Source organism: Cheilinus undulatus, linkage group 10, assembly GCF_018320785.1.
Source record: "Cheilinus undulatus linkage group 10, ASM1832078v1, whole genome shotgun sequence".
Classification (NCBI taxonomy): Eukaryota; Metazoa; Chordata; class Actinopteri; order Labriformes; family Labridae; genus Cheilinus; species Cheilinus undulatus.
In genome coordinates, this window is record NC_054874.1 from 8,582,679 (window position 1) to 8,595,504 (window position 12,826).

At 38.1% G+C, this 12,826-nt stretch overlaps 1 protein-coding gene across 1 annotated transcript in view; it reads right to left on the reverse strand.

Moving 5' to 3' along the window:
• The window catches only part of atp11c (ATPase phospholipid transporting 11C), an 82,502-nt gene that overhangs the window by 30,174 nt on the left and 39,502 nt on the right, over positions 1–12,826 (reverse strand). Inside the window, exons 4-6 of the mRNA XM_041797173.1 lie at positions 4,080–4,160; positions 1,929–2,036; positions 960–1,088 (exon numbers count right to left, since the gene is read on the reverse strand). Of these exons, the coding sequence (XP_041653107.1) occupies positions 960–1,088; positions 1,929–2,036; positions 4,080–4,160 (318 nt within the window). The remainder of the gene's footprint in view (positions 1–959; positions 1,089–1,928; positions 2,037–4,079; positions 4,161–12,826) is intronic.

Sequence of the window (12,826 nt, forward strand, 5' to 3'; positions counted from 1 at the left end):
ATGGAATTTAAGTCAGGGCTTTGTGCAGGTCACGCAATAGCGTTCCCTTTGGTCTTCTGGAGGTAGCTCTTCATAAGCAGACACGTATGTTTTGGGTTGTTTGCATGTTGGAAGACAAAGTGACAACTCCGACCCAGTTTTGCTGGTAAGTGCTTAAGGTTTTCTTTCAAAATCTTCCCATATCCTCCTTTCTTCATGATTCCTTCCACCTTTATGAGACTCCCAATTCCAGATGCACTGAACTTTAACTTCAAAGTTCAGTTAAAGTTTTTAAACTTTGGTTTTTAAGGACTAAAGTTTGTTTCCTTGGTCATCCTGTAACCTTAAAGTGGGTCCAAAAGGACTGAAATTTCTTGGCCGAGAAGTATATTTAAGTATCGTATTGATATCCATATCGGCTAAAATGAATCTGTAAATATCAGCATATCGGATGTCAGCAAAAATCCATTACCGCGCATCCCTAGTCTATACTGATTTCTCGTTTTTGCCATTAAACTTTCTCCAGTGACAGCACAAAGCTCAAAACCTTACTGAAGTTTTCATACTGTGTGTAAATAAGAAGATTACATATAGTTTTAACTTGATTTTACAAGCTTTAAAAGCTTTACAGTAGCTTAAGCGTTACAACAAAAAGGTGAGTTCTGAAAGGAGCTTAAAATTCAGACCCTTTGTGAAATAATTCTGTTTCTGTGTGCAAAATAAAATAATCCAAGCAACAAAAATAAGGATGTTTGGAAAGCTGTGTTCACAAGTCGATGCTTCATGTAACAGCACTTTGGAAATACTTGGGAAAAAAATGAAATTGTCATGGGGGCAAATAATTTTGTCCTCATTTGTACCTTCTTTAACTTTAAAAGTAATATTCACTTTAATAATCAGTGTCAAAATTTAGATTATAATAATAAACCACAAACAAGGAAAACATGCTACTGGAAAAGGGAAGGGGGGTGTCTTCTTACTTTGTGGTTAGACTCTCCATCCAGACTTGCTGTGGTAACAAAACATGTGTCGTCATCTCGACTGGACTGCAGCAGAATTAAATCACAGGGAAAGGTCTCATCTTCTTCCACTTCAACAACATCTCCAACCTGATCAAATAAACACAACCAAACGCCACTTGTTAGCAGCGATCACAGTTTGCTTTCTTCTTCTTAGTCGCCAGATCAGTGGAGTTTGTCTTAGGATGAGTGGCAGAGGTTTAAACAATCATATATTTGAATGCTGTCACCACTAGGGAGTAGAAGGACTCCAAATCAAAATCAATCACTACCGATTTCCAATAAGCAAACAACTGCCTGCTTTAGCCAAAGATTAAACATTAATAGAGCCTCATGAATATTCGCTCAGCTTTTGCTCCTATTGGTTGAGTGCAGACACAAAAAATCTGGCACTCTTTGGCTTTCTAAATGTTTACTTGAGCTCTTGTCCTTGTATCGGTGGGTGGCACCAAACAGTTGTGTGAGCTCTCTAACTGGATGCAGCTTTCCAAAGACTCACACAGAGTGACAATGTTTTGGTTTTGACAGCTGGATGTTGAGTCTCAGTGGTCTCAACAGCACTAACAGCCCTCTAGCATGACCAGGAGTAACTATGTTCATTTTAAATATTCAAACCTATTAACTCTTTATATTTCATGATATGAGTAATATTCATGGTATCTTTTTCATGCTAATATTCAATGCACTTTTTACCTCACTGACATGCATAAATCTTTGAAAACCTGCACCATACAACCATCAGATAAGAATGCACTGGAGAAATCCCCTGCACAACACACCCTGGATACATAATTACTATCACGACCATATTTGAACATGTAATCAGCTCAGCAGAGCATGTTCCCCCCTGAGCATTTCTTCCAAACACTGTCATGTCAGCCTGCCTGCAGCTTCTCTCTGGACAAGTCTCCAAGGAGATATAAAAGGTACCTTGATCTTCTCACTCTCCTTCCGTATCCTGCGGCCGTCCTCCAGCACTATCACTGGGTACTTATTCACCTCATTGTCAGCTTTGTGCCGTAGCCAGTCCTCATATCCCTGCAGCAACATAACATGATCAGAATTGCATTATTTGCTTAGTAATCCAAAAATGCTAAATTTGTTCTTCGTGGTATTAGAATCCAAAGAACAGAGAAAGTAAAAATGCGAGTTGAAACATGGTGTCTGCACATATTCAAGTAATATAATTACTTTTTCATTACTATGTAAAAAATGTGCCCGCAGTAGCAGCAGAATTGGAAAGCAATTGTCCAGCACTGAATTGAAACAGTATATCATGAAATAATACTCAGTAGGGTAATAACATATTTCCTGGGGTTACCAAAGCAGCAGTATAAGGTACAGTGCCTGATGCAAAATTTATGAGTATTCCAGGATAGTGATGAAGACTTTAGTCTGTGCTCAAAACTTTCTCTGCCCGTGCTCAAAACTTTCTTTTTACACGGATGAAATGTTCAATCCGTACAAGTTTTAAATGTTCTCTGCGCCCTCGACATATATTTTCACTCTTTGGCTTTTTCATGATCCAACCAACAGGATATAAAAATAGGGTTGGCCAATCATGCTCTTCCTCTTGTTGCTGTGCTGTTCTCTAGGAGACACTATTTTTTCCTGTCGTTTTTTTTTTTGTTGTTGTTTTTTTTCACAGATTTTTAATATTACTGTTAAAGTTTAATGAGGATTATTAGATGTGAAACTTTTAAAATGAATGTGTATGTGATAAAATCTGAAACCATTTAAATGTGTCTTGGGGAACAGCACAGCAACAACAGGCAGAGCAAAAATAATTGGTCCCCACTGTGCCTGTATCCCGTTTGCTGGTTTATCAAAATATAATAGCAGAGATATATTTTTTGCATGGAGAGAAAGTTTAAAGCATACACAGTGAATATTTCATACATGAACAGAGAAAGTATTGTGCTTTTGCAGAAAAAGTTTTGCACATGCACAGAGAAAGTTTTAAGCATGTGCAGAGAAAGTTTTATACACAAACAGGCAGAGGACTGAGCATGTGAAGAGGAAGTTTCATGCACAGAGAAATCTGTACATACACAGTAAAAGTTTTAACAATGGGCAGACTAAGTTTTGAGTGCATGCACAGAGTAAAATCAAAGAGTGGCAGTTTTACAAACAAACAAGAAGCAACCTGAATGAGAGGAAAATTGTTTCAGCATCAGCACAAGAAATTCTAGCAGGCAACTTAAGATTTGGAGGAAGTTTTGAGCACAAAGGCAGGTTTCAGTGCAAAGTTTGAAAGAAAAAATGTGAGCCCAAGATCAACAAGTCATGCCTCAAAATGTTAAAATGTGCTCATGAGTTTTGCAACAATAATGACTCCATACTTCAGAGATGGTAAAAGATGCAGACAGTACTAGAGTGAGAAACCACAGTGTGTGCCAAGGTAGATTTTGTGCCAAAAAGCTGGATAACCAGGAAAGGTGATAGTAGGAGAGAAAAATGTTGTTGAGTGATACAGAGCAGAGATGGCAGGTGGAAGAAAGGAGGAGAGACGCAGAGGGAGGCATTCCACGGATGGTCAGTCGAACTATACAGTTCACCTCTGCCTGACTAATGGAGTCGGGCAGGTCGCCTTGGTGTCCTACTTCAAAGCCTGTCTGAAGGCGGTCTGATGCTATCAGTGTGCGGCACATACTTTCAGGAGGAAGTCCACCCACTATTGTGCATTTCAAAGCCCCAGCAGTCGACTTACTAAAAAGCCAATCCTAAAACAATACATCTAAAGCTGAGACGCAGCAGAAACACAGTAAGAGAAAACGACACTGAGCTTGATCATTTGGATCTCTGAAATAGACTCCTTTCTCTCTCATACTCATTTTTCTCCAATTTCCCCAGAGCCTATTTTGTCTTTCCACCATCAGACTCCACCAGAGAAGAACATTAATACAGCAGTAGTCACAAACTTTGTACAAAAATCACAGCAAGGGATTGAAAAAGGGAGAGAAACTAATTATTTTTAAAAGAGATGGAGAAGAATTTAATGCAAAGAGACAATATGAGGAAGCAGAGAATAGAAATCATTTTAATACCATCACTTATTAGCAACTTTAAGCAGATCCTTACCTGCTTAATAGCGGTTACTGTGATCACAAAAAATAAGGGTAGGCCACTGGTGACTGGGCTGGTGGGGGTATCCACTATCACCTGTTTGGGACAAAAAGAAACAACTTAATTTCAGAAAAAAAGTGGAATCATGCTCCTATATAAACTCAGAAGACAAAGGCTTACTGCAGCACATGTGTTTTTTTGTGACTACAGAGGGAGGAGTTTGTGGTGTGGGTTTCTTGGAAGTGGTTTGCCCTCTAAATGCTGGGTGTAGTCTCTTTCTGTGAGGCAGTCCTACTATCCCCCCATTTTTTTTCCATCCGTTGGAAACAACAGGGGAGACATTTACATTTTGCAAAGGAAGCCAGAGAGGTTCTGGACCACAGAACTTTTAATCAAGTGGGCAAAGGACGGAGTGCTTAATCTGCAGGCATGCCAGCACTTCTGTGTCTCTGCCAAGGCATGGGAGAAGAGCCAACACAAAGCTTTGCTGGACTCACCTTACCTGACTAAGCTGTGTGTGAGTCGATCTATACTGTATGTGTTGTATTTTTATGTATAGTATACGGCTTCCCCTTGAAATTCAGGCATAAAATCATCATTAAGAAGACCCAGAGGTGACAGCCTTTTTCTTAGTCCAATATTTCCACTTCACAACTGTTTAAGAGCAGTGCAACTCATGCAGGAATAACTGTACTGCCAAACAACCCTTCAGTGCTTAATATTGACACAATGAGCTGATTTATCTGAAAAAATGTCCTCCTAAGCAAACAGAACGAGTGAAAAAAACACTAAAAGCAATGATTGAAGCAATAAGAATCCATGCTTCTCTCAGGATACAAAAGATGTCGGAATGGGCTGTGAGCTGAGCTGCTGTTAGCTTTTTTTCTCAGTGGCTCAGCTTTTTCAAGCCAGGAAGCATTTAGTGTTCATCGCTCACATAGATTCTTTTACATTGAGGCGTAAAGCAGCAGTCTTCTCTTTTTCAAAGCAATCATGCTGCTAATTAAATCCTGAACTATCACAAAACCAGCTTGATGCAAAAATCAAAGTTTCCCTAATTCTCTTGGCAGGGTTTTTGGTCCTGAGAGCTAACTTTAGCTCACTAGCTAAATTAAATCCTTCACCCATTTAAATGATCTAATTAACAGCAACTGTGATGTTATTCAAAAATAGGATAAATGTAGTCGACTCATGTTTCAATGTTGAGCCAAAGCCAGGATGTACTGACAACTCTGATAACTATAGGGGTAAAGATGAGCCAGTGGGTAAGCTGATCTAACCCCTGTATTTAGCTGACTGTGCGTAAGTTTGGTCATGTGACCATGAAATCATCCATCTTTTCTATCTTGCTGCATTTGTAGAGAGCATAGGAGAAGTCGTGACTACTTTTTTACACATTTCACTCTTTGCCTTTCAAAGCAATTTTTTACATGTCAGGAGTAATGACTGCTCTGTCAAAGTAAATTCGTCCAGGTCTAAAAATACATCATACATGGTGATTTGCAAGCATATAAAACCATGTAAATCATTTTGCTAAAGATTAGATTGAATAACTAAACTAGGCATTATTTTTCAAAATGGCAGCAATGGGGCAAGAGAGCTAAAGGCTACAGGGTAAGTGTAGCAAGACATTTAACATCAGTTTAGTCTCTGACGTTTGAAAAGGCATTTACTGGACTTGAACAGCCCTGATTTAGATCCTTTTATTGTGCATTTGTAGCTTTTCTGTGCTTATTATGAGCAAACTGGGTTTTATTTTGGTGTATTTTAGACATAAGAGATATCTAGACATAAGAGGCTGATCTGGACTTGTCCAGCAAATGTGGCAAGCCTGCTTGGAGTCTACAAAAAGCTCCACTGTTTTGCACTGAGGAGAGGCTTCTGTCTAGCCACTCTGCCATAAAGCCTAGATCAGTGGAGGGCTGCAGTGACGGTTGTCCTTCTGGAACTTTATCCTTTGTCTCCACACAGGATCTCCGGAGCTCAGTCATTTCCATTTGAGAATTATGGAAGCTACTGTGCTCTTGGGAACCTTCAGTGCAACAGAAATTGTTCTGAAGCTGGTCAACAATCCTGTCTGAGCTCTGCAGGTGGTTCCTTTGACCACATGGCTTGGTTTTCTCTGATATGCATCGTCAGCTGTGAGGCCTTCTATAGAAAGGTGTGTATCTTTCCAAATAATGTCCAATCATTCTATTTTACTAAAGGTGGACTCCAATCAAAGTTTAGAAACATCTCCACAAAGAACCAGAGAAATGGGAGAAACCTGAGCTAAATTTCAAGTGTGTTTGCAAAAGGTCTGAATAGTTATGTTAATGGGATATTTCAGGTTTATATTTTTAATAAATTGGCAAAAATGTAGAATTCTGCTTTCTCTTTGTCATGGTGGCATACTGAGTGTAGATTATAGGGGAGAGGGAAAAAAATCAATACAGCATAGTATTGCAACATTTTGCACTATGATATATCATAATGTATCTATCCCCAAGTATTGATTTTTCTTCAAATAAGTTGCTAATATGAACTGAAGTCTATGATACTGGATAAATAGCATCAGTTGCTTTGCAGAGGTGACGGTCTTACAGCCGGAGAAAGTTAGTACAACCAACATGGCAGCACCAGCGGAAGGACATTAGGAAAGCAAGCAGGGCATGAACAACATGGACATGACTCATGGGGTTTGCAAGGAGTGCCACATAAAAATAAAAAACTGCGGTAATATGATAAAAATGAAGGTAAGGCTAATGCTAAATCAGCTAAGCAGTTGAAAAAAATGGTAAGATAGCACATATATAACAATATATGGTATCGCAATACTAATATCGAAATTGTGGCATAAGTATCGTGATAATATTGTACTAGTGATTCCCACCCCTAGTAGATTAATTTACCATAATTTACTGTTTTTGGACAGTAGCATCAGGCTGCAACATAACAAAATTAAGGTGAAGGGGGTCTGAATACTTTCTGCGTGCATTGTATTTAAGTTTCCCTTTTGAATTCATTGATGGGAAAAAAAAAACTTTGTCATGACATTTTCATTTTTTGAGATGCACCTGTATATCTGTTTAAAAATATGCAGTAAGGACCAGTGAAAAACTGCACTGTGTCACAACCAAGGGAGTAACAGAACAGCTGCACAGAAGAAATGAACACTTAAAAATGTTGTAAACTTAGGCAAATCTTCAAAGATGACATATTTGGACTCATTCTTGGTGACGCCCTTTGAAATGAAATGACAAAGGGTGTGACCAAGAGTGATTTTATTTGATCAGTTTGTCTGTTAGTGTGTTGCAATGTGTGGTTGCAATTTTGTTGACTTGCCTAGCTGTTTCTTTGTGTTCTTTAAAAGTTTTGGCTTTGGCTTTGGCTTAGGAGGTAAACCTCAGCAGAGAGAGGTGTAGAACTAGGATTTTTTTTCTGTATCTTTCACTTCATCGCAGCTCTTTTCAGATATCTTACCATCCTGGTTGGTAAAGGTTGGCATGGCCCATTAAAAGGGACATTACAAGGATCAATCCTGATAAAACTCACTAGAGTCTTCCAAAACTGTCTTTTAAAAATGCAAACCACATCCTGTTGAAATCTGATGAAGGGAAGACAAATGGCACAACTTTGACTGTGCTGTTATGGAAACACTGCAGGCTTTGTGATGATGGCATGAATCTCTGATTGTCCTCAGTTTTTCTTTAAAATACATGCTTGTTGCTGTTTGGAGCTTTAAAGGCTGAAATCTTACTGACTGTTGGAATACTTTTAACATTTTTATTTCTATCTTCAGCTTTTATCATTCTTTGACTCTGTGCCTGTTTGTAACATGTGTAGTAGGACTGTTTCTGGTATAAAAAGTAGGGCTGGGAAATTAATCAAAAATTGGATTAAATCGCATATAGCCTGCTGCAACTTTCAAATTGCATAAGATGCAACATTTCTTTAACCTGAAATTTGTGTCAATATAGCAGTTTAAAACTTTTTTTGCAGCAGAGATGTTATGCATTACACATCATAAAATTATCCACAGGCATTTTCTTTAAGAATTGTCTACAAAAATGCTTATTTTTTTTGTACATATTTCTTATTAAATTTGAAAATGGCATAAAATTATAACTCCCTTCAATACAACAATTCCTATCCAATTTGCAATACAAGTCAAAATCATCACAATTAGATATTTTTCAAAATTGTTCAGCCCTAGTTTGATCCAATATTGTGTTGGTTATAATATAGAATGACTTATTGCTCGTGTTTGTTGGTGAAAAAATATAACGTAAGGAACTTAAGAAATGATCGCATATCAAATCGCAATGGCAATACTGGGGAAAAAACTGTAATTAAATTATTTTCCCAAATCGTTCAGCCCTAATAAGAAGGAAACAATAATAATCCTAAAGAAAAAGAAAAAGAATCAAGTGTGGGCCCAGTGATCACGTAATCCCTCATAACCAGTTTAGGGGCAGCACCTGACCAAGGCTCACAGCTAAAATCCTAGCACAAAAATGCCCCTGTGTGTTTATGTGTTCCTTAAAACCATCATAAGATGGATTTACTCTGGCATTTCTGATCCTGCAGAAAGCACGCTGGCCTCCCCCTGAGCCGGCGTGTGTGTTCCAGCTAGCACAGGCACGACATATCCAGCTTGTTGGTATTCTGACCAGGAGCATTACACGCCGTCAGACACACATCAGCTCAAGGAAAAGCAGGAGATGCGTTTTGAAGCAGTCTCCAGTGTTCTTACTCACTTGTGCTTGAACTGAGAATAAAAACAAACCTGCTGCACCGGGTAATCACGAACACACCTGAACATGCTGTCACATTCTGTCCTCATAAGGACCCTTCCTCTCACTACATAGACACACTAAGTACAAAAGTTGCGGACTACTAGACTACCCCAGATTTACTGTGATTACAATTAACTGGAGGATAAATCAATTACAAGGCAGAGATGGACTTGGATGTGTGACCATTTAGAGGAGAGCAGACACAGAGGAGAGTGAGTATTGTATTTGTAGCAGTTGGCGATTCTGCTAAGACAGAAGCAGAGTCATAATTCTGCTGTAGAAAGCCTCAGGTGTTGAGAGCCAGGGGTAAGATTACTCAGTGTTCAAAAACAGCAGAGTGTGCACATGTGGATTGCAAATGGGGCTCTGTGTTAAACACCCATTACACATGACACATTTCTGTAGGCGTAGCTCGAGGATTAGAGAGCTCCTCTGGAGAACACATCCATTTAAAGGTATAACATTCAAGATACGAGAATTTTACATTTCAATATGACACTTGCTCAAATCAGATGATATGGATACCTGTTTCAATACCATAGAGAGTAAGATCCTCTCCTGGAAACCTGAAACTGGGGAATTCAGGTACTTTTTAAAATTTTCAACCAGCACATAGAAGACGATCACAAAACATTAAAAACTGAATTATCATTAAAAGAAAAAGAGAAGCGTGTGCTGTGATTCTCTCTATACTTTCATTTTTTTTCACATTTAGATCATTTTCTGGGTGTCAATGTTTATGCAGGGTTTGAGGCGGTCTTCATTCTGCAGGTCAGGATCTGGAGACATCGCTGTCTCTCTCCTCTGCTTTCTGCCTGTAAGAGACTCTGACATTGGCATGTGCATCTTTAAGCAACACTAAAGAGACTTATAAAACGTATTTGCTGACTGCTGAATTATATATATTAGAGAGGACAGAGGCTGTGATGAAGGGCAGAGTGGATGCAGAAAGAGGTATATCTATTTCTTTTAAAGATATATATTTTAGGCCTTCAATGTCTTTAATTAGACAGGAAGACAGTGTAAAGAGTCAGTAACAGGCATGGGAGACTGGTGGAGAGACATGCAAGAAAGAAGCCGCAGGCTGGACTTGGACCCAGGCCATCCGCCTACATGGGTGTGACCTAACCCTAGGACATCTGCGCCTTAGAGGTACATCTTTTGCATCAATAAAGAAAATCCTGGATCTTCCTTCATGCCTGAATATGCAGAGTTTTAGATGTGTTTTTTAATTTTTGTGAGTGTAACCACTGTGAAACAATCAGGAACTAACATCTCCTCTCTCTGCATCACCAATCTGATTCTTGCTGCACGTGCTGTCTCTTCACTTACAGCATCTTTGGGCTGAAACACTCACTTTCATGAGTTAAAAACATGTTTAGAAATTAAAGGATATTGTATACTTTAAAGCATGCTGTATCTAAAATTTTGAAGCACCAAGGCGAAGCATATAACATATATACAACTCGCTTTGGGTTTGTTGTTTTCAGCTCTGTATTTACACAGAAGTTACAAAAGTTGGTTTTTGTGTTCGTGTTTGTTTTCCCTCATGAACCCGTCCCTCGCCAACCATTATCCATGTCACATAGTGGAGGAATGACAACCCCGCCCACTCAGGGATGCTGTATGTTGTAACACAAGTTTCATCAGTCAAGCGCAATTCAAGTTGTACCAACTAACATTCCAAATCAAAGACAATACTTTGTTTGGTCTTGATGACCTTAAAAAAATAGGAACCTAATCAAATTTGGACAAAGTATGTTAGAAAGAGAAAGAGATCTACAGATGGCTGCATCTGGACGGAGGCAGAATACAGAGGGGGGAGTGGGGAACTGTGTAATTAATGTTGGTGTGAGACTGGTGTTAAAGTTCAACATCCACTGGACATCTACTCATACTGATAAATTTACTTCAATTATGGTTATAATTTTAGCTCCCATGATCATGAAAACAAGATAATTAAAAGTAAACAGTAATTAAACAGTTGAATTTACAAGTCATGTGTGGCAATTTGAGCTTAGCTCAATCTGAAGCTGATGAATGAGCCTTCAGGTACGGTAGGCCACTGGGATGCATTTCAGAGTAATAGCAAGGGTTTGAGCTATACTGGTTTTTCATAGCCGACACTGATACAGAAATACTAAGTTATGGATACTGATAACCGATATTTGAAACTGATATGCATTTATCATAATGTGCAAAATGTACTTATTGTGAAGCGCTCAGTAAAGACATTTTTTGTTTTTTAAACTTGGCTCCTCTTTCTAATTTTTTATATCGACACCCTTCTCACTTGTTCTCAACTCTTTCCCCTATTACTTTCTTTATCTTTGCTGTTGACCGATATTATTTAATCTTTTTATATATATGTTCACCTTGCTGTTACTACAAATAAAAGTATTCCATGTGAGATGAGTAACATATGCCTAAGTTATACCATATTCAAGTGCACAGGAGAGCTTTATCATTGTGATTACTTTTTACATTGTTCTACCAAAAACTCAACAAAAACATTAAAAAAAAAATGCTTCATGTGGCAAAAGTAAAATTGCGTGAACAAAAACATGAAGGAAAAAAAAAAAACATTTGAGTCCCAGCTTTATCAATTTTAGAAACAACACAAAGCAGCACAGTAGAAGTAGGAAAACAGGAAGTGATACCATATTCTCACTTTGTCAGCAGCACCCTGTCGTAAGTGCCGATTGGATAATACTCATGTGACATCTAGCCAATCAGATTATGTTGTATAAAGGGCATTCGTTGAGACTGTGGTGAGTAAAAACAAGGCTAAAGGAGGAGACATGCAAGAAAAGTAATGTACCTTTTGATTAACTAACTTTATCCACTATATATTAATTAAATGCTGATATCAATAATCAGCCAAATGTCAGCATAAATAGTCGTTAGGCAGATAATCTGCCAACCCCTAGTGAAAGTGTAATCTGATTTTTTGATGAAAGGACTACTTACATTTTCATACAAGGCTTTAATTCTGAAATTGTTTCCAGGGCTATTTTATTGCTGAAGTCACTTTGCAAAGTTGTAAGTTTCTTCACCAAAAAAAAACAGCCATAAATCACAAGTGTAACTTGTACATGCTTTTCAAATTATTGATATGATCAGGTTCTGGGTGATATGCTTCTTAGGATTTTACATTTCTTACAGTCTTTTGTCTTTTTACCCTCACAGACCCTTTTAATCCCTTTATTAGACTAATCCCTATTATTTTTAGTCCATTCATTCTTCAGCTTAATTTTTTTTATCTGTATTTGTTTTAGGTCTTGTTTCATATTTTTTAGCTTGCATGTTGTTGCTCCCTGTGTCACTGTGTTTTCATCTGTGTTTTATGTCTGTAACAATTGCCCCTTAAGGGATTAATACAACTGTTGAAATAAACTGAATATTCATTGAATGTTTTGCCTCCCTTTATGACTCACTTCTGCGTGCAGGGTTTTCTGCACCTGTGTTTCTTAATATAGTTTTTTTAAAGGAGCATCCCTGACATCTGTTCAATAACTTCAACCATCTCCTTAAAGGTATGACAAATACCTTTAAAATAAGTGACTAACATATCTGATTGATGTGCATTAGTTATAATTTAGGCCTCTCAAGGCAACACAGCGGCTTTCTCGAGCCTGATCATTTGAAACTCTTGCACAGATGCAGATGTAAAACCAATTAGTAATCATATATGATAGTTCTAATTTTAACAACAATCAAAAATAATCATGATTATGATATTTCCACAATAAACCAGCTCTAACGTCTGCTCTGAAAATAATTATATACCTTTAAACAGGTTATGTTAAACCTCCACTCTCTACAGGACTAAATCCTCACACTTGCACACTTCCCTGACTACAGATGGCAATGGAGCACTCCTTTTTTGCTTTTAAGTTGATATAAATCCTTCCACCTGCCTAGATCGAAGATTGGCTGATCACAGGGAGAAAAAAAAGGAACTACAAGAGCAATCGAGGACAT